General features: G+C 55.8%; 12 protein-coding genes and 2 non-coding genes across 14 annotated transcripts; 8 read left to right on the top strand and 6 right to left on the bottom strand.

Moving 5' to 3' along the window:
- Positions 1–1288: 1288 nt before the first annotated feature.
- Positions 1289–3238, top strand: L226DRAFT_512963 (uncharacterized protein; the record flags this gene model as incomplete). Its single annotated transcript, XM_067678353.1, has 4 exons — positions 1289–1468; positions 1533–2110; positions 2168–2560; positions 2786–3238. The coding sequence occupies exons 1-4, from the start codon at positions 1324–1326 to the stop codon at positions 3236–3238; spliced, it is 1569 nt and encodes a 522-aa protein (XP_067532197.1). The 5' UTR covers positions 1289–1323.
- A 284-nt stretch (positions 3239–3522) lies between these two features.
- On the top strand, positions 3523–5413 carry L226DRAFT_537891 (NAD(P)-binding protein). The gene is made up of 8 exons (XM_067681395.1): positions 3523–3947; positions 4022–4056; positions 4117–4319; positions 4379–4646; positions 4710–4785; positions 4842–4897; positions 4962–5051; positions 5103–5413. Exons 1-8 carry the CDS (start codon positions 3824–3826, stop codon positions 5217–5219), a joined length of 969 nt encoding a protein of 322 aa, XP_067532196.1. The 5' UTR covers positions 3523–3823; the 3' UTR covers positions 5220–5413.
- Positions 5414–5881: 468 nt separating this feature from the next.
- L226DRAFT_573815 (uncharacterized protein) lies at positions 5882–7404 on the top strand (the record flags this gene model as incomplete). The annotated part of the gene is made up of 2 exons (XM_067684926.1): positions 5882–7027; positions 7087–7404. The coding sequence occupies 2 exons, from the start codon at positions 5882–5884 to the stop codon at positions 7402–7404; spliced, it is 1464 nt and encodes a 487-aa protein (XP_067532195.1).
- A 547-nt stretch (positions 7405–7951) lies between these two features.
- Positions 7952–9357, top strand: L226DRAFT_554393 (NAD-P-binding protein). Its single transcript, XM_067682997.1, has 5 exons — positions 7952–7968; positions 8063–8163; positions 8223–8678; positions 8738–8796; positions 8851–9357. Exons 2-5 carry the CDS (start codon positions 8139–8141, stop codon positions 9163–9165), a joined length of 855 nt encoding a protein of 284 aa, XP_067532194.1. The 5' UTR covers positions 7952–7968; positions 8063–8138; the 3' UTR covers positions 9166–9357.
- Positions 9299–9370, bottom strand: L226DRAFT_t209. Its single transcript has one exon. It is a non-coding gene; the product is annotated as a tRNA-Glu (tRNA).
- A 922-nt stretch (positions 9371–10292) lies between these two features.
- L226DRAFT_172056 (uncharacterized protein) lies at positions 10293–10877 on the top strand. The gene is made up of 2 exons (XM_067672632.1): positions 10293–10448; positions 10521–10877. The coding sequence occupies exons 1-2, from the start codon at positions 10383–10385 to the stop codon at positions 10782–10784; spliced, it is 330 nt and encodes a 109-aa protein (XP_067532193.1). The 5' UTR covers positions 10293–10382; the 3' UTR covers positions 10785–10877.
- Positions 10878–11858: 981 nt separating this feature from the next.
- L226DRAFT_t208 lies at positions 11859–11930 on the bottom strand. Its single transcript has one exon. It is a non-coding gene; the product is annotated as a tRNA-Glu (tRNA).
- An 875-nt stretch (positions 11931–12805) lies between these two features.
- On the top strand, positions 12806–13759 carry L226DRAFT_171944 (uncharacterized protein). The gene is made up of 3 exons (XM_067672631.1): positions 12806–13013; positions 13081–13622; positions 13688–13759. The coding sequence occupies exons 1-2, from the start codon at positions 12923–12925 to the stop codon at positions 13437–13439; spliced, it is 450 nt and encodes a 149-aa protein (XP_067532192.1). The 5' UTR covers positions 12806–12922; the 3' UTR covers positions 13440–13622; positions 13688–13759.
- On the top strand, positions 13413–14486 carry L226DRAFT_171904 (uncharacterized protein). Its single transcript, XM_067672630.1, has 5 exons — positions 13413–13622; positions 13688–13792; positions 13856–13977; positions 14029–14133; positions 14194–14486. Exons 1-5 carry the CDS (start codon positions 13538–13540, stop codon positions 14290–14292), a joined length of 516 nt encoding a protein of 171 aa, XP_067532191.1. The 5' UTR covers positions 13413–13537; the 3' UTR covers positions 14293–14486.
- On the bottom strand, positions 14475–15729 carry L226DRAFT_537885 (NAD-P-binding protein). Its single transcript, XM_067681394.1, has 4 exons — positions 15495–15729; positions 14976–15437; positions 14863–14921; positions 14475–14806 (listed from the first exon to the last, which is right to left on the bottom strand). The coding sequence occupies exons 1-4, from the start codon at positions 15541–15543 to the stop codon at positions 14480–14482; spliced, it is 897 nt and encodes a 298-aa protein (XP_067532190.1). The 5' UTR covers positions 15544–15729; the 3' UTR covers positions 14475–14479.
- A 145-nt stretch (positions 15730–15874) lies between these two features.
- On the bottom strand, positions 15875–16903 carry L226DRAFT_573811 (NAD-P-binding protein; the record flags this gene model as incomplete). The annotated part of the gene is made up of 4 exons (XM_067684925.1): positions 15875–16189; positions 16257–16315; positions 16368–16823; positions 16882–16903. The coding sequence occupies 4 exons, from the start codon at positions 16901–16903 to the stop codon at positions 15875–15877; spliced, it is 852 nt and encodes a 283-aa protein (XP_067532189.1).
- A 407-nt stretch (positions 16904–17310) lies between these two features.
- On the bottom strand, positions 17311–18337 carry L226DRAFT_573810 (NAD-P-binding protein; the record flags this gene model as incomplete). Its single annotated transcript, XM_067684924.1, has 4 exons — positions 17311–17625; positions 17691–17749; positions 17830–18258; positions 18310–18337. The coding sequence occupies 4 exons, from the start codon at positions 18335–18337 to the stop codon at positions 17311–17313; spliced, it is 831 nt and encodes a 276-aa protein (XP_067532188.1).
- A 345-nt stretch (positions 18338–18682) lies between these two features.
- On the bottom strand, positions 18683–19700 carry L226DRAFT_573809 (NAD-P-binding protein; the record flags this gene model as incomplete). Its single annotated transcript, XM_067684923.1, has 4 exons — positions 18683–18994; positions 19043–19101; positions 19158–19613; positions 19670–19700. The coding sequence occupies 4 exons, from the start codon at positions 19698–19700 to the stop codon at positions 18683–18685; spliced, it is 858 nt and encodes a 285-aa protein (XP_067532187.1).
- A 3365-nt stretch (positions 19701–23065) lies between these two features.
- On the top strand, positions 23066–24308 carry L226DRAFT_547277 (uncharacterized protein; the record flags this gene model as incomplete). Its single annotated transcript, XM_067682486.1, has 2 exons — positions 23066–23998; positions 24054–24308. 2 exons carry the CDS (start codon positions 23066–23068, stop codon positions 24306–24308), a joined length of 1188 nt encoding a protein of 395 aa, XP_067532186.1.
- Between the last annotated feature and the right edge of the window lie 108 nt (positions 24309–24416).

The raw sequence follows: 24416 nt of genomic DNA, 5'->3' as shown, positions 1-24416 counted from the left end.
TACTGACCACTAGGGCTGCGGTAGATTACGTCGTTGATAGAGCGCTACCGTTACTTCTGCAGCAGAATGGATGTCTCAGCCACATCTATGAAACCTTAAGAGCCTGCGGCAGACGGTAATGGGGTGGCACAGGTTGGTGCTGAAGCTCTTGCTGCGCCGCCCTTCGTCTCTTCTCTCTTGAAGCTGAGTCCCTGGCTCTCAGCAGGGTGAGTTCCTCGTTCGCATTCAGCTTCGGATGGGTCTTTGTGACAATCTCCCTCCTGCACAAGCATCCAAATGTACACTTGGAGTGACACCTCCCAACGCGGAAGCATTCGTGGAGGACGTGGTGGTGTGCGCGGTGGAGCGGTTCTTACACCTGGTCGTCGTGTCTGGCGTGACGGAGGCGGCCCCGGCTATGCAGGCCCGGGGGACACCATCAGGAGCCTGAGCACAGCGCCTCTCCGCAAGAGCATTAGCAGCGGCGGAATTGAAGTCGCTCAGTCGTCTCTCTGGGGAGATCAAGGACAGACCGGGGCTGCTGGGCGAGGAGGGTATCCTGCGGGAGCGAGAGGGAGAGGGACGCTGCCTCGTGGTCGCGGTGGAAGTAGCCAAGCTCGCACAAGCGCGCCTATCCCCGAACTCTACAGCACCTCGAGTACTGGGACGTTCGCACACAGCACGCCCTCGGAGGATGTCCCGTCGCAGAGCCCTGGTCGCAGCGTCAGAGGCGGATACACCACTTCGGCCACTCGTGGCGGTCGCGGAGAGTTTGCCAGCTCAGGAGTGTATACTGGACGAGGCGGGTCTGTGGTACGGGGCGGATACGAGGGTAACGATCGCGAGGGACAACACGGACGCGGACGCGGGCGCGGAGGGGAATATGAACGCGGTCGAGGTCGAGGTCGTGGTCATGGTCGTGGAGGATCCCACGCAAGCGCATATGAAGAGCAAGAACAGACTCGATGGTCGAACACTACGACGTCCAACTCGACGGACCCCTGGGCTGATTTCCCGTACAGCAGTGGAGGTGCTGCAACGTCTGCGGCGACGGACCTCTGGGCTGAAGCTGCTGCGCGAGACAACGACAGCGAGCAGAGCGCTCCGAGTCGTGGCAGTTCCCGAGGCCGAGGAGGTGGACGCGGACGGGGTGGCGCATGGACGGAGCACTTCAGTCATGGCGGAGGAGGCGGACGGGGCGATTGGACTCCGCGCGGAGGACGCGGAGGACGGGGTGATTTCGTAGGATACAGAGGGCGCGGTGGTCGCGGCAGCTTCCAAGGACAAGTAGCGCGACGTAGTCCTCCCAACCCCGAAGTCGAACTTCCGCCTCCGCGTGACATCATGAGCGATTTGCTCTTTCCTGCAATCGCACAGCTGACCGCGCCCGAGGGCGTCTCGCTTGAAGAGCCGATTACCATTGAGGACTTCAAGACCATCTCTTCATACACCTGGAGCCAGGAGAAGAATCCGACTATCATCGTTCCTGGTGAGTTTGAGGGGTAGGATATTGCGCGTGAGCACACTGATGGAGAGATCATTCGTATGGACAGGCGCACCTCGTCAATGGCTTGACCGCCCGCTTCCAATCCAGGTGCCCTTCGACAGAGGCGTCAGGATCTTCCACGAGGACGCGTTCCGCATGGGCGCAGAGTCGACGCTCCTCCCTCTCTTCCACGCTGTCGACGCGCTCGCCGCGGACTCCATTCCTCCCGATGCCGTAAATGAGAGTGCGATCGACTGGACCACCGTCGACTTCGTCACGGATCGTAATAACCTACGGAAGCTCGTCCGCTGGATTCGCGACGGGCCATATCCTGCCGTGTCCCCGTCTAATGCGCTGTCCCCATCTGGTGCGGACACGCCAGTTTCTTCGGAGGCCAGTCCGACCGAGACGGTTAGTATTACGAGCACATTCAGCGACTTGGCCACTTGGGATCAGCGGAAAGACTTCCGTATCGACATGCAGCTTGGCGGAACAAGCACCGTCCTGATGCACAGGTGGGCCGCGTTTGCCCGCGAGTGGGTCGAGCCTCCGAAAGCTGGGTGTCGCTTGAATTTCGAGCGCGAGAACACCGCTGCTGTCCCAGGATGCGAGGAGAGCGGGGGGCACTACAGGATCGTGCAGTATGTGAGTGCGAGCACGACCCAATATGATGCATGCGTATCTTACCCGGCTGTGATGCAGAACATCGGCGGCTTGAACCTCGTCGTTCGTTTCGAGGTCGACGCTTTTGAAGATCCAAACGCGGAGAAGGTCCAGTTCGAGTCGCCCGTTTCGCCCAGAGCAACCTCGCTCTGGGAAGACACTCCTAGTGGGGCCGAAGGGGAACCTGCCGATACGACAGAGAACACCACCTCAGCACGACAGAGTTTCACACAGAAAAACGATGTTGATCTGTGGGACGGACCAGTTAGCAACGCCAGTGACTGGGGGTTTTCGGAACCCTCTCCTGCTTCGGCGGGCGTTGGCAACTCGAGCGCGTTGGGAGGGCCCGCTCCCGCTACCAGCTCCGCTGCTAAGAAGAAAGCAGAAGAGTCAAGCGCCTGGGAGATCAAGACCGACGCATCTGCATGGGGAGTCGAGGACCCCGCCAGTTGGGGGGCGGAGGCCGCCAACGACGACGCGGCTGCGTGGGGATCGGTGGACGATTCGTCAACAGCGGGAGGCGAGGAAACCATGGACGATGAGGCTGCTTGGAGTGCCGGGAAAACAGAGGACATCTCTGCTTGGACGGCTGAGGTCGAAACGTCAACGACACGGAAGACCGACGAGTCTTCGTGGGGTCCATCGACCGCGGCCGAGTTTGACTCCACCTTCGCCCTCCTACCTGCCGCAGACCTCAAGGTCGTCCGGACAGGCACTCTCCTGCCGCAGCCGAATATCCTCGAGCTCGCGACGCGGTCGGTGCACTACCTTAACCGCCAGAGCAACGACGATACATTCCTCCAGCTGTTCCTGACGCAGACGCCGACCCATCTCGTCGCGGTCCACCAGCGAGGCAACTTCGAGCGCGTCATCAGGCAGGAGCTCGCATCGGATGAGTTCATGCGTGTGGCGGAGTCAGACGATATCCGGCGTGCCCTCGCCCAATTCGTCGAGCTCTTGCGGGATATCCAAAGCCTCGTCAAGGAGCACGCAAAGAATGGCGGCGTCAGCTTGGTTTGCGAGAAGGGGAAACTCGAGATGTTTCGGCTTGTCGGCCAAGAGGGACTCGTACGCCAGGAGGAGTTGGCGCGATTTGATCACGATGCCTGAACTTCTATGCCCGCTATCGCTGCTTCCTAGTCTCGAACGTGTATCCTGTATCATTTAGTTCACACCAGAATTTTAGTTGCATGCTGATACCCACGAATTGATACTGTGCTCTGGTATCGCACTGGTACGAGGACAAGAGGAGAAGACAGATTTAGGCGCTCAGAATTTTCCGCTTGTCCTGCACCGTCATGATGCCGCCTGGTCATTCATGTACTCATTCACCTGCAACTATGCACTGTCTCTTCAAGAAAACTGCTTTGGAGGACATGGCCTGCTGGTGCATGATTTGAAGCCAGCTCCAGGGACTCAACGTGCAGCGCTGGTACTCTTGCAATATCAATCTACATCAGTACACTCGAAGACGAACTTGGAACACTTCCACGTCCTCGGTGTCTCGCACGACTCAGAGGTCTACATAGCTTTGAACTCCTGCGCCGCGATCGGAAGGCGGAACCGTCCCACGCTGGTGCACTGGCCACGTATCTCAACATCCCACGCCCGCTCGCTGTCGCCCCTTGATTCCAACCACGCACTATCATCGACCACCACCCGAACCTAGGGTATTGCACGTACAACGACACTGAGATGGGTACCGTAGCATCGAACCTGTGGAATCTCTGGCAGGCACTCTCGCAGTTTTATCCGCCCAAGTCGACGTTTACGGTCGAGCAAATCCCTGACCTGAGTGGACGCGTTGTCATCGTTACGGGTATGCTGTTGCCATGTCTTTTGCGTCCGCGTCGTAATCACTGACCGTACTTACTCCACTACTTCTAAGGACAGGCGGCTACTCGGGCTTGGGATATGAAACTGTCAAGGTGCCAATCCGATACGGCCGCACTGGCAGCGGAACACCCCGTTCTCACGATTATTTCTAGGCGTTATTGCAGCACAACGCGAAAGTCTACGTCGCCGGACGCAGCAAAGAGAAAGCAGAGAAGGCGATTGCTGCTCTCAAGCAGGAAACAAGCAAGGATGCTATTTTCCTCGAGCTCAATCTTGCCAGCCTGGCGTCGGTCAAGAGAACGGCAGAAGAGTTCCTCGGCAAGGAGCACGAGCTACACATTCTCTTCAACAACGCGCATGTTTAGCTCCGTGGACTCATCTCCTATTTCATATATTGACGATGCCTGACTGTAGTGGTGTTATGTGGCCGCCCAATGATCTCCTCACCGAGGACGGCTACGACCTCCAATGGGGAACCAACGTTCTCGGCCACTGGTACCTCACCGAGCTCCTGATGCCCGCACTCCTCGCTGGAGTTGAGACCTCCCCAGACCACCACGTCCGCGTCATCACAACGTCGTCCAGCGGCGCGTACCAACAAACGATCAATTGGGATACTCTCAAGGATACTCCGGCACGTCGCAAACAGAGCACCGAGAACCTGTACTACCAGAGCAAGTTTGTAAGTCTACTTAGATTTATTCCAGTGAGGATGTGCGTGTGACTCACACCATCTACGTATCAGGGCAACGTTGTCGTAGCACGGCAGGTCGCGAAGCGGTACGCAGACAGGGGCATCATCTCGATATCCCTCAACCCAGGTATGTTCCTTGTGTCAAGTACGCTCCAAGCGCTGTTCACTAACGACGACATGGAGGTAATATCGAGACCGACTTGCAGCGCCACATGTCTCGGCTGGGGCGGTACCTCATGGTACGAGCTACAATCACTCCATGCTAGCTTGCTGACGGCGATTGACCCACGTACTACTTCACAGAAACGCGTCATGCTGCACCCTACTCCACTAGGTGCACTCACGCAACTCTTCGCTGGTACTATGCCGGAGGCTTTGAATTACAACGGCGAGGTAACGTCCTTGGCTCACCGAAGTCTCACTGGCCCTGACCCGCTTGCATAGTATCTAATCCCTTGGGCACGTCTCGGAAGGTGTAGGGCTGAAGCTTACGATGACGCACTTGGAGAGCGGCTTTGGCAATGGCTCGAGGATGAGGTCAAGGCCCATCAACCTTCGTAGGAAGGGTCTGAAGCGCAAAGACGGCCTTGTGCGCACGACGCACAGCTCGTGCCTGAGATTGGGACCGACTACTGTACTTGCGTCATGTTCATGCGTCCAGTATTCGCATATCCAGTGGTTCTCTCACGACCTACTCTTCGGTTGTATACGTTTCGACATCACTAGACGTCCGATTTCGAAAACAGAATCATTATCCCGCTCGACGCAAGCCAAGCACCCCGACGAGAAGCACTTGGATCATTGTGCGTCATCTCCGCTACGTTGTCGCTAGCTCGCACTCACTTTTGAGTCTTGACGATAATGCGCTGCTACTACGAACCACTCGAGTCGAGGACCTATGCATGTCGAGTACAGTACCTCGAGCTAAATTGGTCAGACGAGCGCCTCACCCACGTGGACAGGCATCAACTCGGCGACGGACGACGAGCCTCGGGAGCGGACCATCTCCTCCAATTGACCAATCTCAAGACGAGAGGTAGAAGATCTGCAAATACACACTTGGTAAGGCTATATACATATGCTGCATATACCCTATCTGTTGTCTGATCCCTGCTCATACTTTGCAGGATCCCCAGGAGAGGTTTTCGACATGCCAGTAGCAACCCGCGGCCAACAAAGGCTCGAACAAAGGTAAGGGATACTGCAATGTAGTACTGATGGACATGTTTGACACTCCTTCATCAACAAGGGGAAGCCCTGCATCGTATGCCCTCAACCTCGATACCCTGCAAGATCATCTTGTCGTTCCTCGCCAAGACCTCTTGTCAGCATCGTGCACTTCAAGTCTCGTCCGCAACTTGGAAATCAGAGATCTTCTATCTAGACCGGTTAGTCTACATACCCCGCATGACCTTCAGCGGTGGTGCCAGTTCGTCCTCGCCGAAGAGAACCGGCCGGCACAGGTCCGTGACTTGTATATACACTTGCAAGGACTCGGGTCTCTCAGTAAGAAGCGCTCCACATTACTGCTGCGAGTCCTCCAGCGGGCCAAGCTCCTCCGCAGACTTTTCATCTCATGGGCAGATGCAGTGATCGATGCCAACCCCGAGATTCCGTCCGCCATATCCCGTCTGCCGGCGCTGGAGTCCTTCGAAGCGGCACCATTCTCCGAGGATACGCACGCAACCATCTCGGACATACTCGCGAACATGGATTCTCGTCTCAAGTTCCTCTCCTTACGCACAGGCCTGGATTCTGACGACTTGGAATGGCTTTACGACGTCCCTCGCGTCTTGGCACCGCACTTGGAGCACCTCGAAGAGCTTCGTCTTGCCTCTCCGGATGGTCGCACCCCAGCTATTCGTTCGAGAACCTTGAATACGCTGAGGGTGGCGATCAACAAGGAACAGCCGCGTCCGAGCGAGCTGTCACAGGCTTTCCCCAATCTCCGCAACCTGATCATATCCGCCGACGCGATCAACGAGAACCCATTCAAGGCGGTACCGGAGGATCGCTACGACACGCTTCGCAACTACCGTGTTGTCGAACAGACTGGTAACCGCGTATGGCCATCGCTGGACACCTTACGAGGCAAGGTCGCCCCGCTCTACGTCCTTGGGTTGACGTGTCCCGTGCGTCGACTGGAGCTGAAGAAGTACCGCTCGAGTAGACATCACATGGCTGTTGAAGTGCTCAGATATGCTTGCCCGAGCAAGTTGATCCTCGGCATTCAATCCGTTGAGGCGTTGACGATGGGGCACGGAGAAGCTAGTCTGCTTGTTCCCCAATCTCCAGATCGACCTCACGTCACACACCTCACTATCAGGCTCGATCCCAAGGATGTCGCCCCGAGCACCCAGGACCTCCTCGTACGTCGCTGTTCAAGTTGCTATATTATCGTGGTGTCTTATACTCATGTCTCCTTGAGGACGACTTCATCCCATTCCTGCAGCGGTCCAAGGTCGAATACCTCCATATCAGCATCCCCAAAGATATCGGGGAGCATGGGGAACTTGAAGACCACTGGTTTATTTACGGTCCAGCCAGAGAATGTGCCCTAGCCCTCGACCTCGACCTTCTCCGTGACGGCATAATCGGTGCCGTGGCCTCGCTCCGCGTGCTCGCGTTCACGGTCGTGGTCCGTGGGAAGATGCTGTGGACTGTCGACAGGAGCGGAGGAAGTCCAACGACCACTGAGGTGGAGGCTGTAGTGGCAAAGGGGCTCATACGATGCGAGGAGGCGTGAAGCCTCGGGGTTCACTGCCCCTCGTGCTCAACGGTACGCTGAGGCCCATGCTTGTCCCGTGCAGGCGTACGTGTCGTTGGTTGATCTCCTTGTTGTGGTGTGTATCCGGTTCTCTGTGCCCGCACTCGTCTGATGGCGCTGCTCTTTCGAAGGCTCGGGTGCTGGCGCTTCAAATTCCAAGGCTCGCGTCCCTTTCTTGGACCCAGGCAACGCAGCTTACGGCGTCTTACAGACGTTATACTGTTCGCACCATGCCGCCCTGTATCCACGTATCTTCCGAATATCCAAATCTCTTTGATCAGTTGCTCTCACGTACGCCGTCCAACATTCAAGGTTCCTCGTCGTCTCCAGCTCGTCGCGGCGAAAATACCGAACTTGGCACGCCGGGTGCTCGAACTCGCCCATCCGACATTTCGGCAATGCATCATCGCAAGTGCCCTGATGCGAATATCCGAGCCAAATAGGAAACGTCTTGCTTTGTAAGCCGTGCAATGCCCGGGCTGCTCGGAGTTTGTGGTGGCTGCGGGGCCGCGCTCCTTTCGACAGCACCCCCAGACTCACAATGTACGTGTTTAAGATCTCGTTCGCACACCGCCATATCGCGGACAGTCAGGCTGAATGTCAAAACGGGCCGTCGAGACTGACAAGGACGTGCCAGTATATATAGCGACCAGTACCTCATCCTCGACTCTTCAGAACGCATCCCCCGAACTCGAAAACTCGATCAACGCACGATGTCTACTGATAGAGTTTGGTTCAGTAGGTGTAACATTTTTGATAGGATGGACTTGACACTGATATCCTTTAACTCGCGACAGTAACCGGTACATCGACCGGCTTTGGACGGCACCTCGCGGAGCTCGTCCTCCAGAAGGGCGAGAAAGTCGTCGCGACCGCGCGTCGTCCGTCCGTTCTCGATGACCTCGTTTCCAAGTACCCCTCCGACCAGCTGCTCGTGCTCAAGGTCGACGTCAACGTCTCGCAGGACATCGTCGACGCCTTCGCCGCGACAAAGGACAAGTTCGGCCGGATCGACGTCGTTGTGAACAACGCCGCGTACGCCGTGATGGGCGAGCTCGAGGCCGTGTCCGAGGAGGAGGCCCGGAAGCTGTTCGACACGAACTTCTGGGGCGCGATGTGCGTCTCGCGCGAGGCGGTCAAGTTCTTCCGGGAGGTGAACGCGCCTGGCGTCGGGGGCCGGCTGCTGCAGATCTCATCGATCACTGGGCTCATCGGCGGTGCCGGTATGACTTACTATGCTGCATCGAAGCACGGTACGTGGCATGTGCCCTATAACTGGGTAAATCGAGGTTGACACTACATCTGCTTGTAGCGCTGGAGGGCGCATCCGAGTGCCTCGCTGCTGAGCTCGATCCTGCGTGGAACATCAAGGTTAGGCTCCTGGTATTACTCGCGAACACTACAAAGCTTACATAGGATGCACAGATTACAATTGTCGAGCCGGCTTCCTTCCACACGGAAGGTCAAGCGAAGACAACCTGGGTCCCAGCCCATCCGGCGTACAGCAACCCGGAGCTTCCAGCTTCGCGGATGCGGAACGGCTGGGGCACGTACTCCCCGCCCGGAGACGTGAGGAAGGCGGTCGAGGTCATCTACAAGGTCGCATCCCTGCCCGAGCCTCCTCTGCATTTCTTGCTTGGGGAGAATGCTATCATGTATGCGCGGAAGAAGTTGGCGGACCTCGCTGCAGACACGAACAAGTATGAGTCGTGGTCTGAGGGCTTGAAGAAGAATCCCTAGTCCGTTCAGGCGTACACTTGTATTCATAGAATGACACATTTCCTTCGCCGGCCTGAGGTACAGTAAATGAGGAGGAGGAGAACCGTGTACGAAAACTAGGGACATCAAAAAGCGATGTCCACACCGTCCAGAGTTCCGACACGGAGAATCGAACCCCGGGCTATCGCGTGAGAGGCGATAATGTTAGCCACTACACCATATCGGATATTAGAATTTAAATGTGTGCCGTTATATAACCACAGAAAAATCTCAACCTTGAACTGACCCCGAAACGTCGCCGCAAGTTGGACTGCTTTGCGTGTACTGTGTGTGACTCATACTCACTTCACATCAATCTTAAGTTGCTCATTTATGCTATGGTGCTGGGCCGAATATCTCCCTTGACAACTGCCAGTCAGCGTCAACTCTACAAGCCCAAAAGGTACGACTGCATCTATACTCTGGAATGCAGTCATCTAACAAGCTGCTCAGCGCGCTACGTGGCTGAAATACGGCTCCTTGCTGCCGAAGATCTTTAAGGACAAGGGCACGTTACGTCTTGACAGACTCATTGCCTCTGAGATTGGAATGTTTGCGAGGCTGGCACCCTGACGCTGATGATTGCCGAGCCCGTGAGGTTCGAAGAGCCGTGGGTTTGTGCTGGCTTAGGCTATTGGGATTTCTGCCCAGCTATCGTGCGAGATTCACGCGAGGAGCAGATAAGGCGAGGATATTACAGTGTTACCACATAACTCCAAGATACATGCCAGCAATACTACACCGGATAGCTCCTCAAAGTCCGAGAGGAAGCCGCGTAGGCACTAAGGATCCCCACCAAACGGTCCTCTGGAAGGCTCCCTCAAGCACTCCGGCACATATCGACACTCATTGCAAATTATGGAGAAGACAGAACAGGAAGAACTCACGTTATTAACAGTATCGACAAATCGCCCGGCACCGAGCTGGCCCATGATGCGTACAGTTACCGGCGATACGGCCTCGTTGCGGTCCCAGAAGGCACTGCTTCGAAGAGTACGAGTGCGGTAGGACTCACTCATACTTTTCTCCGGTACTCTGGCTCCAAGAGCCACTGGCTCGAGTGCGGGTGGCAGGCCAGACGAGTCGCGGGTCGGTACCCGGTCGCTATCTTCCAATCACCGTCCAAGCTGACAGACCACATACAGCATCGATTGCAGACAGCGTTGAGATTGAGCAAGCTAACAGAGTATCGAGAAGTCATGGAGGCGAGAAGAGAAGAGCTGCGGTACCCGGGAGGACCCCGCCCCCGCTCCTTGCCGAATTTGGTGTGCCTTGTCCCCCTCTCGCCATTGTCCTCCTCCTTCCCACACATTCTCTGACATAATCCAAGCTTACAGGTTGACAATCACGCTCTCTGCACACCGCGTATGTTCCTGCCACCGGTCGAGCCCAGGTGGCGCACCATGCTGCCATCTCGAAGTCCGCGGCCCCAGTGCCCTTACCGTCCGCTTGGGTCCCCCCTCGCATTGTTTTGGTCGTGCTCCGATTACGCTTTGACCCACTGTCTTCTGAGCTGCGACTCATCCAATCGTCGACCGCCTGTCATGTGCGCCATCTCCGCCAACACCCTCCCTCCTCCAGATCCCGCCGCCCGCAATTGACCCCTGCGTCAATGCTGCAGCTCTCGCTTTGGCTCCCCTGCGCTGCGCACACTCGTCATACGGCCAAAGCAGCTCTTCGAGATGGTCTATAAATCTTGCGAGCTGCTCGGGGAGCTGCATCTCAACACACCAGACAGCCATTCGTCCCTTGCGCATTCCCTCTAATCACTTCGAACGACTCTCAAGATGTCTTACCACAGTTCAACCAGCAATGAGGATTGGGTTGTGGTCGGTGAGCCCGCACTCTTCTTTCAGAAGTGGTGGCGAATATTGATGTTAGCTCGCAGCTGAGCCCTCAGTGCAGCCTGCCGATGGTGAGGACGCCAGAGGTCCCGTATGGGACTACACAGAGACTCTCCGGATCTCAGTGGGCGGCGACACTGGCCTTTGCCTCGAGGATGTCGACGCGGACGACGTCGGCACTTCGATCACCATGCTTGTGGACCAAGCCAACAATGCACTTCCCCGGGAGGATGACGTCGGTAGGATTGTTGTCGGGATCTCGCCTGATGAGGTGAGTTTTCCATTGTACCTTTCCCTCGCCCGCTAGGTTAGCTCACCCACGACCGGTTGCGTAGGGCCCCTTCGAATTCATCAGCGAGCTCGAGTACGAGGGCACTACGATCGGCGATGTTGTGACGGTCATCGTCGAGCGACTTCTCGAATCTGGGGAGAGCGATGTACGTGTGCATTTCAAGCTTAACTTCATGCTAGCGCGAGCGTTACTGACCGGGACGGTGCTCTCTGTTTTACAGGGCGACGTGTGGATCTTTGGGCTAGTGCGAGGAGAGAATTCACATGGACAAGTTGTGTTTAGTCCTGATTTAGAAGGGGAATAAGGATCGGGATATATCCTGGGCCCAGTACTAGCTCTGTTGTACTGTCCCGACTCGGAGTACATTATACACCGTATTGTCTTGACTCGCACTGATAAGCACCTCCCTGTGCATCTGCAGGAGTGAGAGTTCATGATACCGTTGCGAAGGCTGCTAGTCACGCCTGCAAGTTCAGGTTTGATAAAGTTACAATATCCGTGGAAAGAATATCTTTTGGAAAAAGGCTTGGGTTCAGACATTCCGACACGGGGAATCGAACCCCGGGCTATCGCGTGAGAGGCGATAATGTTAGCCACTACACCATATCGGATTTCAAGTACAACTCTCTACTTTAATAGGGCAATGTTTCTGGGCTAGTAAGCTTCCGGAACTCCTCTCTGTGTCACTGTCGTGCACGATGACCCCGGGCCTCGTTCAGCGTGGAACTGCCAGAAGTACGATTCGTGCATTACGATCACACGACATGCTGCTGACTTTGAGTGAATACTAGTGTGTGCACTACGCCTTCTTCGACGAGGCCTTGGAAGTCAGTGGTATGTACAAATATATGCCCGCCGGGCTTACGAGCAAGCATGGCCGTTGAGCATGGTTAGAGTGACAGTACATTGGACAACTGCAACTTCGGATGGTTGAAATCTGTCTTCACCGTCTCTTCGTACTCCTCGCGCACAGTGTTCAACGAAGGGAGCTACCTGAGTAGTTGTTGCACCGTTGTGCCCACCTTCGCCTAGGCCGCCGTATCCCATCCAACTGCCATCACCCTCAGAACACAGGTGCACGGGAGTCTGTCCGCTAGTGAAGTCAGAAACACTGTGGTGGCAGAAGGTATTCGAAGGGATCATGGGCTGATCGACGGCGATGCCCATGTGAATGGTGACAGCATCATCGAGCCTTACCCGAAGTACATCGTGAGTCGTTGCTTCCGTTCCGGTCATTCCAGTCATCGGCTTCGCCATGAGTGCTTATATTCTGACACAGCGATTTAATGGAATGCTGAGGGTACGGGCTATACTCACCTGGGGTGTATGCTGGTGGTCCTTGCGAGTAGCGCACCGATGCGATAGTCATGCAGTAACGTTGCGGCCACGTTCCCCTCTCCCTCTCCCGGATCCCTCTGGCTAAATTCCTGTGACGATGTTGCCGGCGCCGGGACCGATCAATTTCGGGCCCAAGTGTATGGTGGATTGGCCGAAGGAAGGCTCAGGACGGATACCGGTGGTATTCCTGTAGGTGCGAGATCAGACTGAGAGCAAGACACCCCCTAGGGTCGATAGGAGATGCAGTCAGGCAGAGAGAAGACTCATGTCAAGAGGTTCAAGCGTTGAGACGACCAGCGGAGCTGCGGTAGCTCGCTATCCGGAGGATCCCCCACTCCCGCTACTTACCGAATATGGTGTGCCTTGTCCTCCTCCCTTCATTGTCCTCCTTTGTCCCACACACTCACTGACAACGACCATTAGGGATATATGTCCGCGAATATATTCTCCGCACTCCGCGCATGCCTTGGTCGTCATTCTCGGGTGGCTCACCATCATCCCGGCACCCGGCAGGCACTCGGAGCCCCGACTCGCCCCGACTCAGCATCAATCTCTTTGTCGAAGCTTTGGCCCCGCATAGACCTGGCTTCGATTCGCTTTGTGGCTGCGCTGCGAGTCCCCCAATTGTGAGCCGTCTGCCATACGCATCATGCTCTCCCGCCGTCGCCCTCCTTCCGTTTCTGCTTCCCGCAGTGGCCCTTGAGGCCCATGCTGCAGCTCTCGCTTTGGCATTGCCTGCGTCTCAATTGCTTCTCGCGGACCAAAGCTGCTCTCCAGGATGAGGTATAAAATCGAGCGGACTGCTCGAAGAGCCGCAACACAACATACCACACACTCACCCTTCTTCTGAGCCCTCCAACCGACACGACCAACGCCAGACATGTACAAGCATTCAGTGACCACCTTGTCGGCGCACCTAGCACGTTTAGAAAACGTGCATGGTGTTCAGGAGCTTGTAAACCAAGGTAAGAACGGCGTCTGACATCTCCTTTCCGGGAACAAACGCTGACTACTAAGGTCTACACATCAGACGAGCAGGCGTCAGTAACGGATGAAAGTAGAACGTCGACTGGCACGTCCGTCGAGGACAACGTGTGGGTGCACACATTGCTAGGATCTGTGTGGAAACACACTGGTACGGTCAATCTCAGCTATGGGGGAGACAATGCCACGCGGGGCATATGTCTCGGTGACATAGTCGATTTCCAGGACATCAAGAAGGGGCTCTCTGTCTGCCTGGATCAGTTCGAGGACCTCCTCCCCCAGGAGGATGAAACGAGCCGGGCACAGAGGCTCGTTGTCGCGATTTGTTGGAAGAAGGCGAGTCCCAATGCTTTTGCCTTCCTCGCCCCTAGTCTAACGAGATAATAGTGGAAGAAGCCCGAGATTGTTACTCAACTGGACCTTGAGGGTGCGAAGGTTGGCGACGTCGTCGTGGCAGTTTTTGAAAAGCTGATACACGACGGATATGACAAGGTATTTCTATCTAATAAATCGCTAGCGCTGGGCGTTCCTGACACCTTACATATTGTGCAGTGCGACAAGATCGATGGAGAGGTCTGGATTGTTGATCTTCAACGGGGTGTGAACGTAGATGGCAAGCCCATCTACTGCGCTGACTTGGAGGTCCGGTAGGACGTACCAATTTGTCATGTTCGTATCGTCTCGTTCTCGTGATAGATCATTGCGCTTCGACCTTGTGCACGATCGTCCGAGCGACAATCGAGTCGGGTACCCCTTTCAAGTCGTACAAAAATGTCATATGAATTCAAGCTGCAGACGGACATCTGTTAATACATAAGGATGACACTACGCGTGTCGTTCATTCCTCTAATCCTTCCGACCATGTCTCGTACTTGTCTATTGACCCCGATAGATCCGCGATCTTCGCCCTGGTTGCCACAATAGCGTCCTTGCCCAGTAGAAAGTGCAGCGGGGGATCCGGCAGTGAAGCAACCTTGTACAGCTCCTCGACGGATCTCCTCGTGTCCTTCCATGGGATGAGGTTCGAAGTATCCAGGTCTAGGCTACGAAATGCAGTAGTGGGCAGGGCTGGGTTGGCCGCGTAGGCAGGGTGCGGCTCTTCTGGAGACCATACAGTCTTCGAAGCCGCTGCGCTCCGAATCCAGCCTGGCTCCAGGAGGGTGATCTACAAATCGCGCTTGGTGAGTACACTGTAGGACATGAAGCAGGAAACACCCATGCTTTGATATTCCACTTGGGATCCAGCTCCGAAGCAAGTGTCTCTGTGATTCCTTCCAGGGCTATTTCATGCATTCAGAGCCTGAAGATACGCCCACATAAACGCGAACACTCACCGAACTTGGATGCGACATAGAATCCAGCGCCGCTCCCACTCGACCCCGTCAGACCCAGGAACGACGACATCTGCAACAACCTTCCGCCCAGACCAGGCGGGTTCTCCTCGCGGAAGAACCGGACTGCCTCCCTAGTGACGCGTAGCGTTCCCCAGAAGTTCGTCTCTAGGACATCCCTGCCGCGTGCCTCGTCCATCAGCTCGACCTCACCAAGAGCAGTGCACCCCGCGTTGTTCACGACCACATCGATACGTCCAAAGGCCTCCATACCCCGAGAGAAGACGGCGCGGACTTGATCGGGCTGCGTGATGTCCAGTGGGAGAACGAGGAGTCGTGTCGATGAGTATTTCTCAGTGAGGTCTTCGAGAGGGGCAGGGGAACGCGCTGTCGCGAGGACTATCTCACCCTTCTCAAGGGCCAGCTGGACAAGAGCGCGGCCGATCCCAGTGGAAGTACCGGTGACTAACGTCGCGGCACGAGTTCAGTAGTACGGCGTGATCATAAGATGGATTCACTCACTTAACCAGACCCTTGGCCCGGAGCTACTAGTAGTGCTGTTCTCTGCCATTGTTCTTGGGCGGGTGTACCGCGATTAACTGTGTCTCGAGCCCATATATATATGTGCGGTATGCTGCACCGGCTTTGTCACGAGCAACCTACCTGCGCGGTTCCCAAGGGCCAAGGACTCACGGTAGTGATATTCTGCCTAGGCTGGGATCGGATAAGCTCAAGCTCTGGGGGTAGAACACTGGTGAGAGTTCTTGGGACGCATCGATAACAGGGATCCTCCTGGGAACGGGAAATGTCATGGTCCACCATTTCCAAAACGTAGCGTCTAGTAGTCTGGCGAGCGTCTCGAGGCGGAATACAGAGTATCCTGATTCCTGGCGCTGGCACGTTCACTCCTCCAAGCCTTCCGACCATACTTCGTACTTATCCACCTCTTCCGCAAGGCTCGCGATCTTCCTCCTCGTCGCCTCGATGGCGTCCTTTCCAACAAGCAGGTGCAGCGGAGGGTCCGAGAGAGATGCTGCCTTGTAGAAAACCTCAGCAGACCGCCTCGTGTCTTTCCATGTGACGACATCATCTAGACTCCCGTTGCGCAGTGCAGTGGTCGGAAGACTTGGGTTGGCGGCGTATGCGGGGTGCTCGGGAGGCCATGTCAGCCTAGGAGCCATGGCGCTCCTGATCCAGCCAGGTACCAGAGACGTGACCTGCGAAAGTGGCGGGAGTTTGATCATAGATGAGCCGCGAGCCATCGTTACAGTGCGGCGCACAAACCTTGATGTTCCATTTCGGGTCTATCTCAGCAGCGAGGGTCTCCGTCATCCCCTCAAGAGCTATCTCGCGCCGTCAGAGGTGGATAATCTGAAAGTAAGACTGAGGACTTACCGAACTTCGCTGCAGCGTAAAATCCGGTTCCAGGTAGCCCAACGACGCCGAGATACGACGACATCTGCAAGAGCCGACCGCCAGCACCGACAGGGTTCTCGTCCCGGAAGAACCTAATGGCCTCTTTCGTGACGTGCAACGCTCCCCAGAAGTTTGTCTCCAGAAGAGCTCTGCCCTTCCCCTCGTCGGTGGTCTCGACCTCCCCGATCTCGCCCATGCCTGCGTTGTTCACGACGATGTCAACACGTCCGAATGCGGCCTTCGCGCGAGAAAACGCGTCGATGATTTGCTCCTCTTTATTGACGTCCAGTTGGAGAACGAGCAGACGAGTTGACGGGTATTTTTGAACGAGATCGTCCAACACAGGAGGGCTGCGCACGGTGGCAATCGCGACCTCGTCTTTCTCGAGGATCAACTCGGTGAGAGCCCGACCCAGCCCAGTAGATGCGCCAGTGACTGGGAACAGATTGTCAGCACATATGATGTACGACCACGACGAACCCGGGGCACTCACTGAGCCAGACTCTGGGGATCATGTTGCTGTTCACTTGGTGCGCAGGCTGAAAACGGGTTGTGGAATACGGAGGAACTCCGTGACGCGGGTTATATGTGGCTGCCATGGAAGAGCGCTCGGTCCGAGAGGAACCCACACTCACCGGTATCTACCTCACGCGGCAGCGAGCGTTCGATAGAACATCATCAAATCCACCATACCCATTCAGTGTACCGTAGCGATATGTAGCTTAGCCTGCCAAATATTCACTTGTCGAGCGCTGGGCGAGCTCCAATAAGCGATGAGAGGAACGCTGGACATATCGCGGTATGATGACGTATACTCGACTGAAGAGCAACTGAAAAGGAGCAAAAGAGGTGAGGCATCAACGAAGGTGGGATCGTGGTGCATGTAGAGCTGACCAACGCACCTTCGGCTTGTGTCTCGGCCTTACATATCCCTATCCAAGCCCGCCGACCAAGACTCGTACATGTCCACACTGGCCTGCAACTCCGCAAGCTTGTCCCTCGCCATCTGGATCGCATCACCGCCGACGACGAAGTGTAGAGGTGGATCAGGGAGGCCGGCGAGCTTATAGAATACTTCTGCCGCTTTTCTGGAGTCACCACGGCCCACCCGTGTGGCCCACGACTCGCGAAGGCGCGTAAAGGGCAGATTGGGGTTGCTGTAAGCGGGATGCGGGTCGCTGAAGGTGGTCTTGCTGATGAGTTCGGTATTGAAAGAGCCGGGTTCGATGAGGGTTATCTAGGCAAGCGGAATCGAGCATTCCATTTTCCGTTTTCAGCAAAAGACCCGGCATAAAGACGCACCTTAATGTTCCACGCAGGGTCGATCTCGGCCGCAACGCACTCTGTCAGGCCATTGAGTGCTGTACGAGGTGATCAGCACAGATGTTCATAAACAGAGCAACAAGACACTCGCCATGCTTGGATGCCGTATAGAACGCACGGCCCGGGGTTCCCACGAGCCCCGCTATCGACGAGATCTGCAGCAACAGCCCACCAGCGCCGGCTGGATTTTCCTCTCGGAAGAACCTGATAGTCTCCCGAGTGACATATATCGCCCCCCAGAAGTTCGTATCCATGATGATCTTGGCCTGCCCGTCCGCGACACTCTCCAGCTCACCCAGGTTAGTCGTGCCGGCATTGTTCACGACGACATCGATGCGTCCGAATCTTGCCTTGGCTTGTGAGAACGCATCGACAACTTGTTGCTGCTGTGTGACGTCCAGGCCGATAACGAGGAGTCTTTCGGAGGAATATTGCGTGACGAGGTCGTTCAGGAGAGAGAGTCGACGAGCGGTTGCCACGACGGTTTCGCCCTTCTGTAGAATAGTTTCTGTCAGATCCCGTCCGAGACCGGATGACGCCCCAGTAACTGCGCGTATGCAGTCAGTACACGAGCGTGATCGAGAATAGCGCTACTCACTGAACCAGACTCTGGAAGTGGATGCCATACTGACTAGAGACGACGGGCTTTGCTAACCGCTGGCACTTCGTGAGTACGGAGATTAGTTATCATCTGTGAGAGGTTCATGGAGAACGTCGATTGATATAGACGTCTGCTATGATAGTACCTGGGAACGCCGCGAAATAGGCTCAGCACGTTCTCATCGAAAGCGCAGAACGGGAGCGGACGCATGTACCTGATGACCACTGGTAAACGCCTGCCTGCATGGCTCTCGTCTTCTTTCTCCACATTCGCACCCGGCTGGACTCGGCACTCACCTTCGGCGGCGTCCACTGTCGGTATCGATCGCCCTCAGGGAAAGTCATTTCATTGCTCCTCTGTCGCGCAGAGACTACTCCCTATCTAGTCCCTCGGACCAAGACTCATACAGGTCAAGGCTTGCTTGGAGCTCTGCAAGCTTCTTCTTCGCTAGCTCTACAGCATCTAGTCCAACGACAAAGTGCAGCGGAGGGTCCGGGAGCGACGCGACCTTCTCGAACACCTGTACAACCTTCTTGGAGTCGCCGCGGGAGATAGTCGTACCCCATGCATTGCGGATGCGCGTGAAGGGGAGGTTTGGGTCACTGTAAGCCGGGTGAGGGTCGCTGAGCGTGGTCTTGGACGTGATTTCCGTCTTGAACCATCCAGGCTCGATGACCGTGAGCTGATTATAATCAGTACATGTCTTCCGGTCGGGGACATAGAGACTGACCTTGATGTTCCATGCGGGGTCGATCTCCGCAGCAACCGCCGCTGTCAATCCCTCTAAGGCTACAAACCAACGACATCAGCTGAGAGAAATGGCGATCAAACGGGATTCAGCTCACCGTGCTTCGAAGCGCAATAGAAAGAACGTCCCGGGAGCCCTACCAGCCCCGCGATCGAACCGACTTGGAGCAGTCGGCCTCCGGCACCGGGCGGGTTCGACTCGCGGAAGAACTTGATAGCCTCGCGAGTAACCCATGTTGCGCCCCAGAAGTTCGTGTCGATGATGATCTTGGCTTTCTCCTCAGTGATGCTTTCGAGCTCTCCGAGGTTCGTGAGCCCCGCATTGTTCACAACGACGTCGATGCGGCCGAAGACCACCTTGGCCTGAGCGAATGCATCGACGACCTGCTGCGGCTGCGTGACATCGAGACTGAGAGGAAGGAGGCGATCCTTCGGATGTTTGGCTACAAGATCATCAAGCAGCGGGGGTCTCCGGGCGGTGGCAATGACGATTTCGCCCTTATCGAGGAGGTATTCAGCGAGGTCTCGGCCGAAGCCGGTCGATGTCCCGGTTACTATGATCGTGATGTAAGCTATGTATCGGAGGCATGCTGCGATCGGTAGTACTCACTGAACCAAACTCTTTGGGAAGCTTGCGACATCGGGGTGAACTGACAAGTGGATTGGAGATGGAATCGCTGTCTATTTGAGGCGTGTGGGATTGTGGCGGCCTCTCACGGTCCCCACTGACCTGCCCTGCTCATCCCCGTAGACTTCCGTTGTTTGTAACCTGACGGCCCAACACGTGTCACGGTCAGGCTGGGCATTATGGTGAGCTTCGAAGTTAGTCATATGTGGCTGCCTCATGTGATGGCTTGGTTATCTCGAAATTCAATATGTGTGTAGTAAGCGCGGTCCTCAGAACGTACTCATCAGAGTAGAGGGTTGGGTATACCATTGCCCTACTATCGTGCAGAGTGCGGGCTGAGGATAGGCCGTCGTCATTCGATGGAAGACGGTTGTAAAAATGGCGCGCGGGATCTGCGATATTCATGGCAGACTTTTGCAATATCCTACTGTAGACGACGGGACTCGCTGGTGCCAAAAGAATACACGGGCGATCGGTTTCGCGTCTAGCGGGCAACCCTGGCGAGCTGTCAGTAATTTCGACTGACTCGGAGGGTCATCTGTAAAAGCAAGTGAAGCGGTTCGCAGTTATAAACCGAGACCCATACAACGAAATGAACATACCGAACAGGTGTGATCTCCGTGGTTTCAAACAAACTTGCGACGTGGCAGACTGTCGAACGGGTGGTGGCAAGTACGGCAAACTCCGGCGACGCCAAGCGCCCGGGTACCGGGTAGGTACGGCTTTGACTTCGACTTCAATTCTTCACTTAGGGTTTCTTCCAATTTCCTGCTCGTCTTTGCGTCTGAGACGGTCTCGCTAGCACGCTCACAGTAGCTTCCACATCAAATTGGAGTAGTATGCTTAGCGCTGCAAAATCTTGCCAACACGTAGCTTCAAGCTACGCACGATTCAGAGTCGACAATCAACGTCAACAGGGGCTTGGGTACGGTGCTCTCATCCCCATACTACGCCATTCGTTTTCTGACAAATTCGTATCAGCGCCGGAAGCTGTCTTTGTAACTCTTCTTGGGATGCTCGATACCCCAACGTCCTCACGTCGGGAGCCGGCGGATCTCCGCTAAGCTCCCTTCTTCGCACATGTGACGTGCGTGCTGTACCGTAGCGAAGGTTATAGACTTTGCACTCACTGCGGAGAAAAAGCGTGAGTCATCGATCCACAACCCATGAGCCTCGACGAACTCCTTCTACAGCGGCGGCCGGTAGGAGCCGCTAACCCAGGCTTTCGTAGGACTAAACTGCGCGGTTCTCAAGGGTCGATAATGACGTCCGCCTTCGCGCAATGCGGGGCTTGAAGCGAGGTACGCTGTTATGACCAAACTGTAGCTCGTGGGGTCGGCTAATAGAGCGATGGCGACAGGGTTAAAGTTGCAGCAGCTGAACCCTGAGCAGTAAGACAAACCTTGGCTTTGCTGCCGTGGGGGCTATTTGGAGTCAATTGGTTGCTCTGTCAACCTCTCAGATCTTCGCTGCTTGCAGTAACATCGTTGGAGACTTCTTCCACGAGAAGGAGGCCGAGGTACTTCGGGCTTGACGCAGATCTGTCGTCGATGCGGGGTAACTTGCATGCAAACCTCCTAATCGGATGGACGCTCGCAGGATTATGGGAAGGTTTGAGGTACGCAGCTCCACGTGCTCTTTGCTTTGGCTTCTGCGGCGCCCTATGCTCGAACGAGATTGAGCTAACCACTGCTACGGTAGCTCGACTACCCGGTCTTCTGCAACATGATTCCCCACATTCTCTGGCCCCGTCCCGAGGACACGAGTTCTGCTCTGCATGAGAGTCGGAAACCTGTTCCGAAGGGCATACTGGGAAGGAGGTTCCATATCTTCTCGACCGCTTGGGGGTCTAGTCGTAGCCGACGGCGACAACCTGCCACGCAGCGACAAGGCATGACAGGTATGGTGGACACCGTATACCGTTTCCAGTTGCGATCGAGAACAATTCACGAGGCCCTTGGCGCTCAGCAATTGTGCGTGAGTGGAATCCCGTAATTGGCCAATTCACATATTCGTTCTCATGTATTCCAACTGGGAACTTGTGAACGCCACAGCGTCCTGCTTCACAAGGGTGATTTGCTGTCCTTACTTTCACTGCTTTCACGCTTCGGTGCCGAATATCTCGACATGTCGCCAGCTAGATCAACGCCCGGAGAAACTTTCATATCGCAGCGTCTCTCGGAGAATCGCTTGTGGTACCGTCGGCACGTATGGGAGAGTGGCGCAAGTGTTTTCTCATGCCTTTGGCTGGCGGCCGTCGCTCAGCAGATGCGAGGTGAGAAGGGGCACCTAGTATTGGTGAACTGTCTCGCTTCGAGATCACTGGAGAAGACAACCTTGGAGTCTGGGCGCTGTCGTCAGTGGACCCCGGCACTTTCCATCACCTCTTCGGTCAATCCGGATGCCCTCCTAGCAACAAAATCAACTGCGAGCATTGGTGAATAGGCATACAGGTACCAGGTACGTCTCCTTGCACACCCATTGTGTCACCGTGCTAACCGGGAGGACCGAGCAGTCCGAACGCACGCGAGAGCCACGAGGTTCACATGGTGCATACCCCTTCCCCCGAAATAGACTAAAAGGTCCGAGCGCAGATAGATCTTACGCTCCGCCGACGGCGAAGGGAACGCAGTGTTTAGTCGGACAGGGCAGGCGCACGTCCTCTGTGGTAAGTTCGCACTGTACGAAGCTGACAATGATGGTGATGTAAAGACCCTGCCGGTGTTCCTCCAGCATGATGTCCGAATTGCTTCCCCTCGAATCTGATAGGCCGGACGCGACCTTGCAGAATGAATAAAGAGCGCGTCCGCTCTGGCCACAGCTTCCGGATTCCTTGGCACAACTCCCCATAGCCCCGCTCAGACGCGGAGCCGTCGCCCCTCGTTCCTCCGTCGGATATTCCGAATGGTGGGCCAGTGAACGTGCAGTTGATACAAGGTATGACTTCATTGTGACCTCTACCCGGCGATCTACGCAGCCCGATGAGCTCAACCCCTCGGTGCCGCATCCGCGCTGTAGTTTATCGACTAGCTACATCTCGAACGTGCCCTGCGGAGCGGGACGGACTTCCTGGCACACCCCTTGCATGCTTCACGGCTGCGCGAATTTGACACCTCCACGGTGAGTTCCATCCCGACCATCACCGTCGCGCATACTGACCTCAGGCAGATCCCTTACGTTCACGATTTCTTGACGATCCAGTTGCAACAAATCTATCATCGCATCAGAGAATCCCGAGGTAAGCTGTCGAGTCATCGGCCGATATCTGCGTGCTGACCAACGATATCAGAGTATCCCTGCTCCCTTTCAGCCATCCTATCGCGGTCTTGCAGGGCTGCAAGATCCTGAGGTACGTCTTGTCTTACGTTGTACCTAACGATGCAGACTGACAGAAGTCAAGGTCTCGCCTCTGGGTCAATGGCATTTCCCCCCGACGCATGCAGCCTGATTGTCAACTATGTGGCCGACTCACGGCCGACCCTGGTCGCGCTCTGCACAGTCTCCAAACAGTTCCAGATACCCGCGGAGAAAGCGCTCTACAACACACTGCATCTCCAAGGGTACGAGAACACTGTCGCCGTTTGCCGTGTGCTCGCAAGCACTCCTCGGGTTGCAATGCTTGTTGTTGCGCTATCCGTTCACGGACAGGAGGAAGGTAGCGACTCGGAAGCGGAGGAGTTCGAGCCCTCCGACGACTACTGGGTACTCCTCCGTGACGCTCTCCGGCGCACGACGAGGCTCCGTTTCCTCAACCTGTACTTCAGCGGCGGAGGCGAGACCGACAAAGCGTGGGTGCTCGACGGATGTTCGTTTCAACTACGGACGTTTCACTGCGACTTCACATGGGACCGGCACCTCGCGGCCTTCCTCTCTACTCAATCCCGCCTGGGGGATCTCTACCTCGCCGACTTCCGTGAGCCAGAAGCCGAAGCGGGAACACATGCCGACGCCATGGTGCTCGATCTTCCCATCTCTGCGAGTAGCATCTTGACCTCGGCGTTTTTACCCAAGCTCTCCATACTAGAATGCACCTTCTCCGAAGCCGCAGTCGCGCTGGTTCCAGAACGACCCATCGCGCGAGTCAAGACGTGTTTCACGCACAGCAAGCATGAAGAGAAATGTGTTGAGCTCCGCGCGATCGTCGGCGCGCTCAGGAGGTCCAAGAAGCGGCTCCGTGCGTTGGACATCGCCGACTCGTCGTACACCGCCGACTTCTCACTCGAGCTGCTGTCCTCGCTCACGGCCGATGCGTTCTTCTGCGGGGATCTTAGGTACCTTGGCACGCTCGTCTTCCCTGTTGACGGTCGCAAGGTAGGTCAGGCTGTCTTGTGTCGGTTCACAAATCGCAATCTAACCATGTTGCTAGCGTTTAGAGTTCTATGCGTTCCTCATGCGCATGCCGCAGCTCCGCTGTGTCGAGGTCGATGTGTCCGACTGGGATCCGCCTCCAACTCATGCCGCTGCCCTGCGTGCGTTGACGTGCGAGCTGAGGTTGTACTGTCCCTCCATCACCACGGTCGTGTTTGTGTACGACTTTGAGAGGTATCTGGTGAAGGTTGTGGGCGGTCTGGCTGTATATGATGAGGATGCTGTTACGGAAAACCTCTGGCGGGAGATCTGAGCCTTTGAGGTGAGTCTATTCCTGTTTGCGTCCAAACTTGCAAAGTGAATAACACTGTTCCAGAAACACGTCACGAGATGAATCTTGCAGTCCTCTTACTTTCATTAA

Source organism: Lentinus tigrinus (assembly GCF_003813185.1).
Source record: "Lentinus tigrinus ALCF2SS1-7 unplaced genomic scaffold L226scaffold_28, whole genome shotgun sequence".
NCBI lineage: Eukaryota > Fungi > Basidiomycota > Agaricomycetes > Polyporales > Polyporaceae > Lentinus > Lentinus tigrinus.
This window is presented reverse-complemented; position numbering and strand designations above follow the sequence as displayed.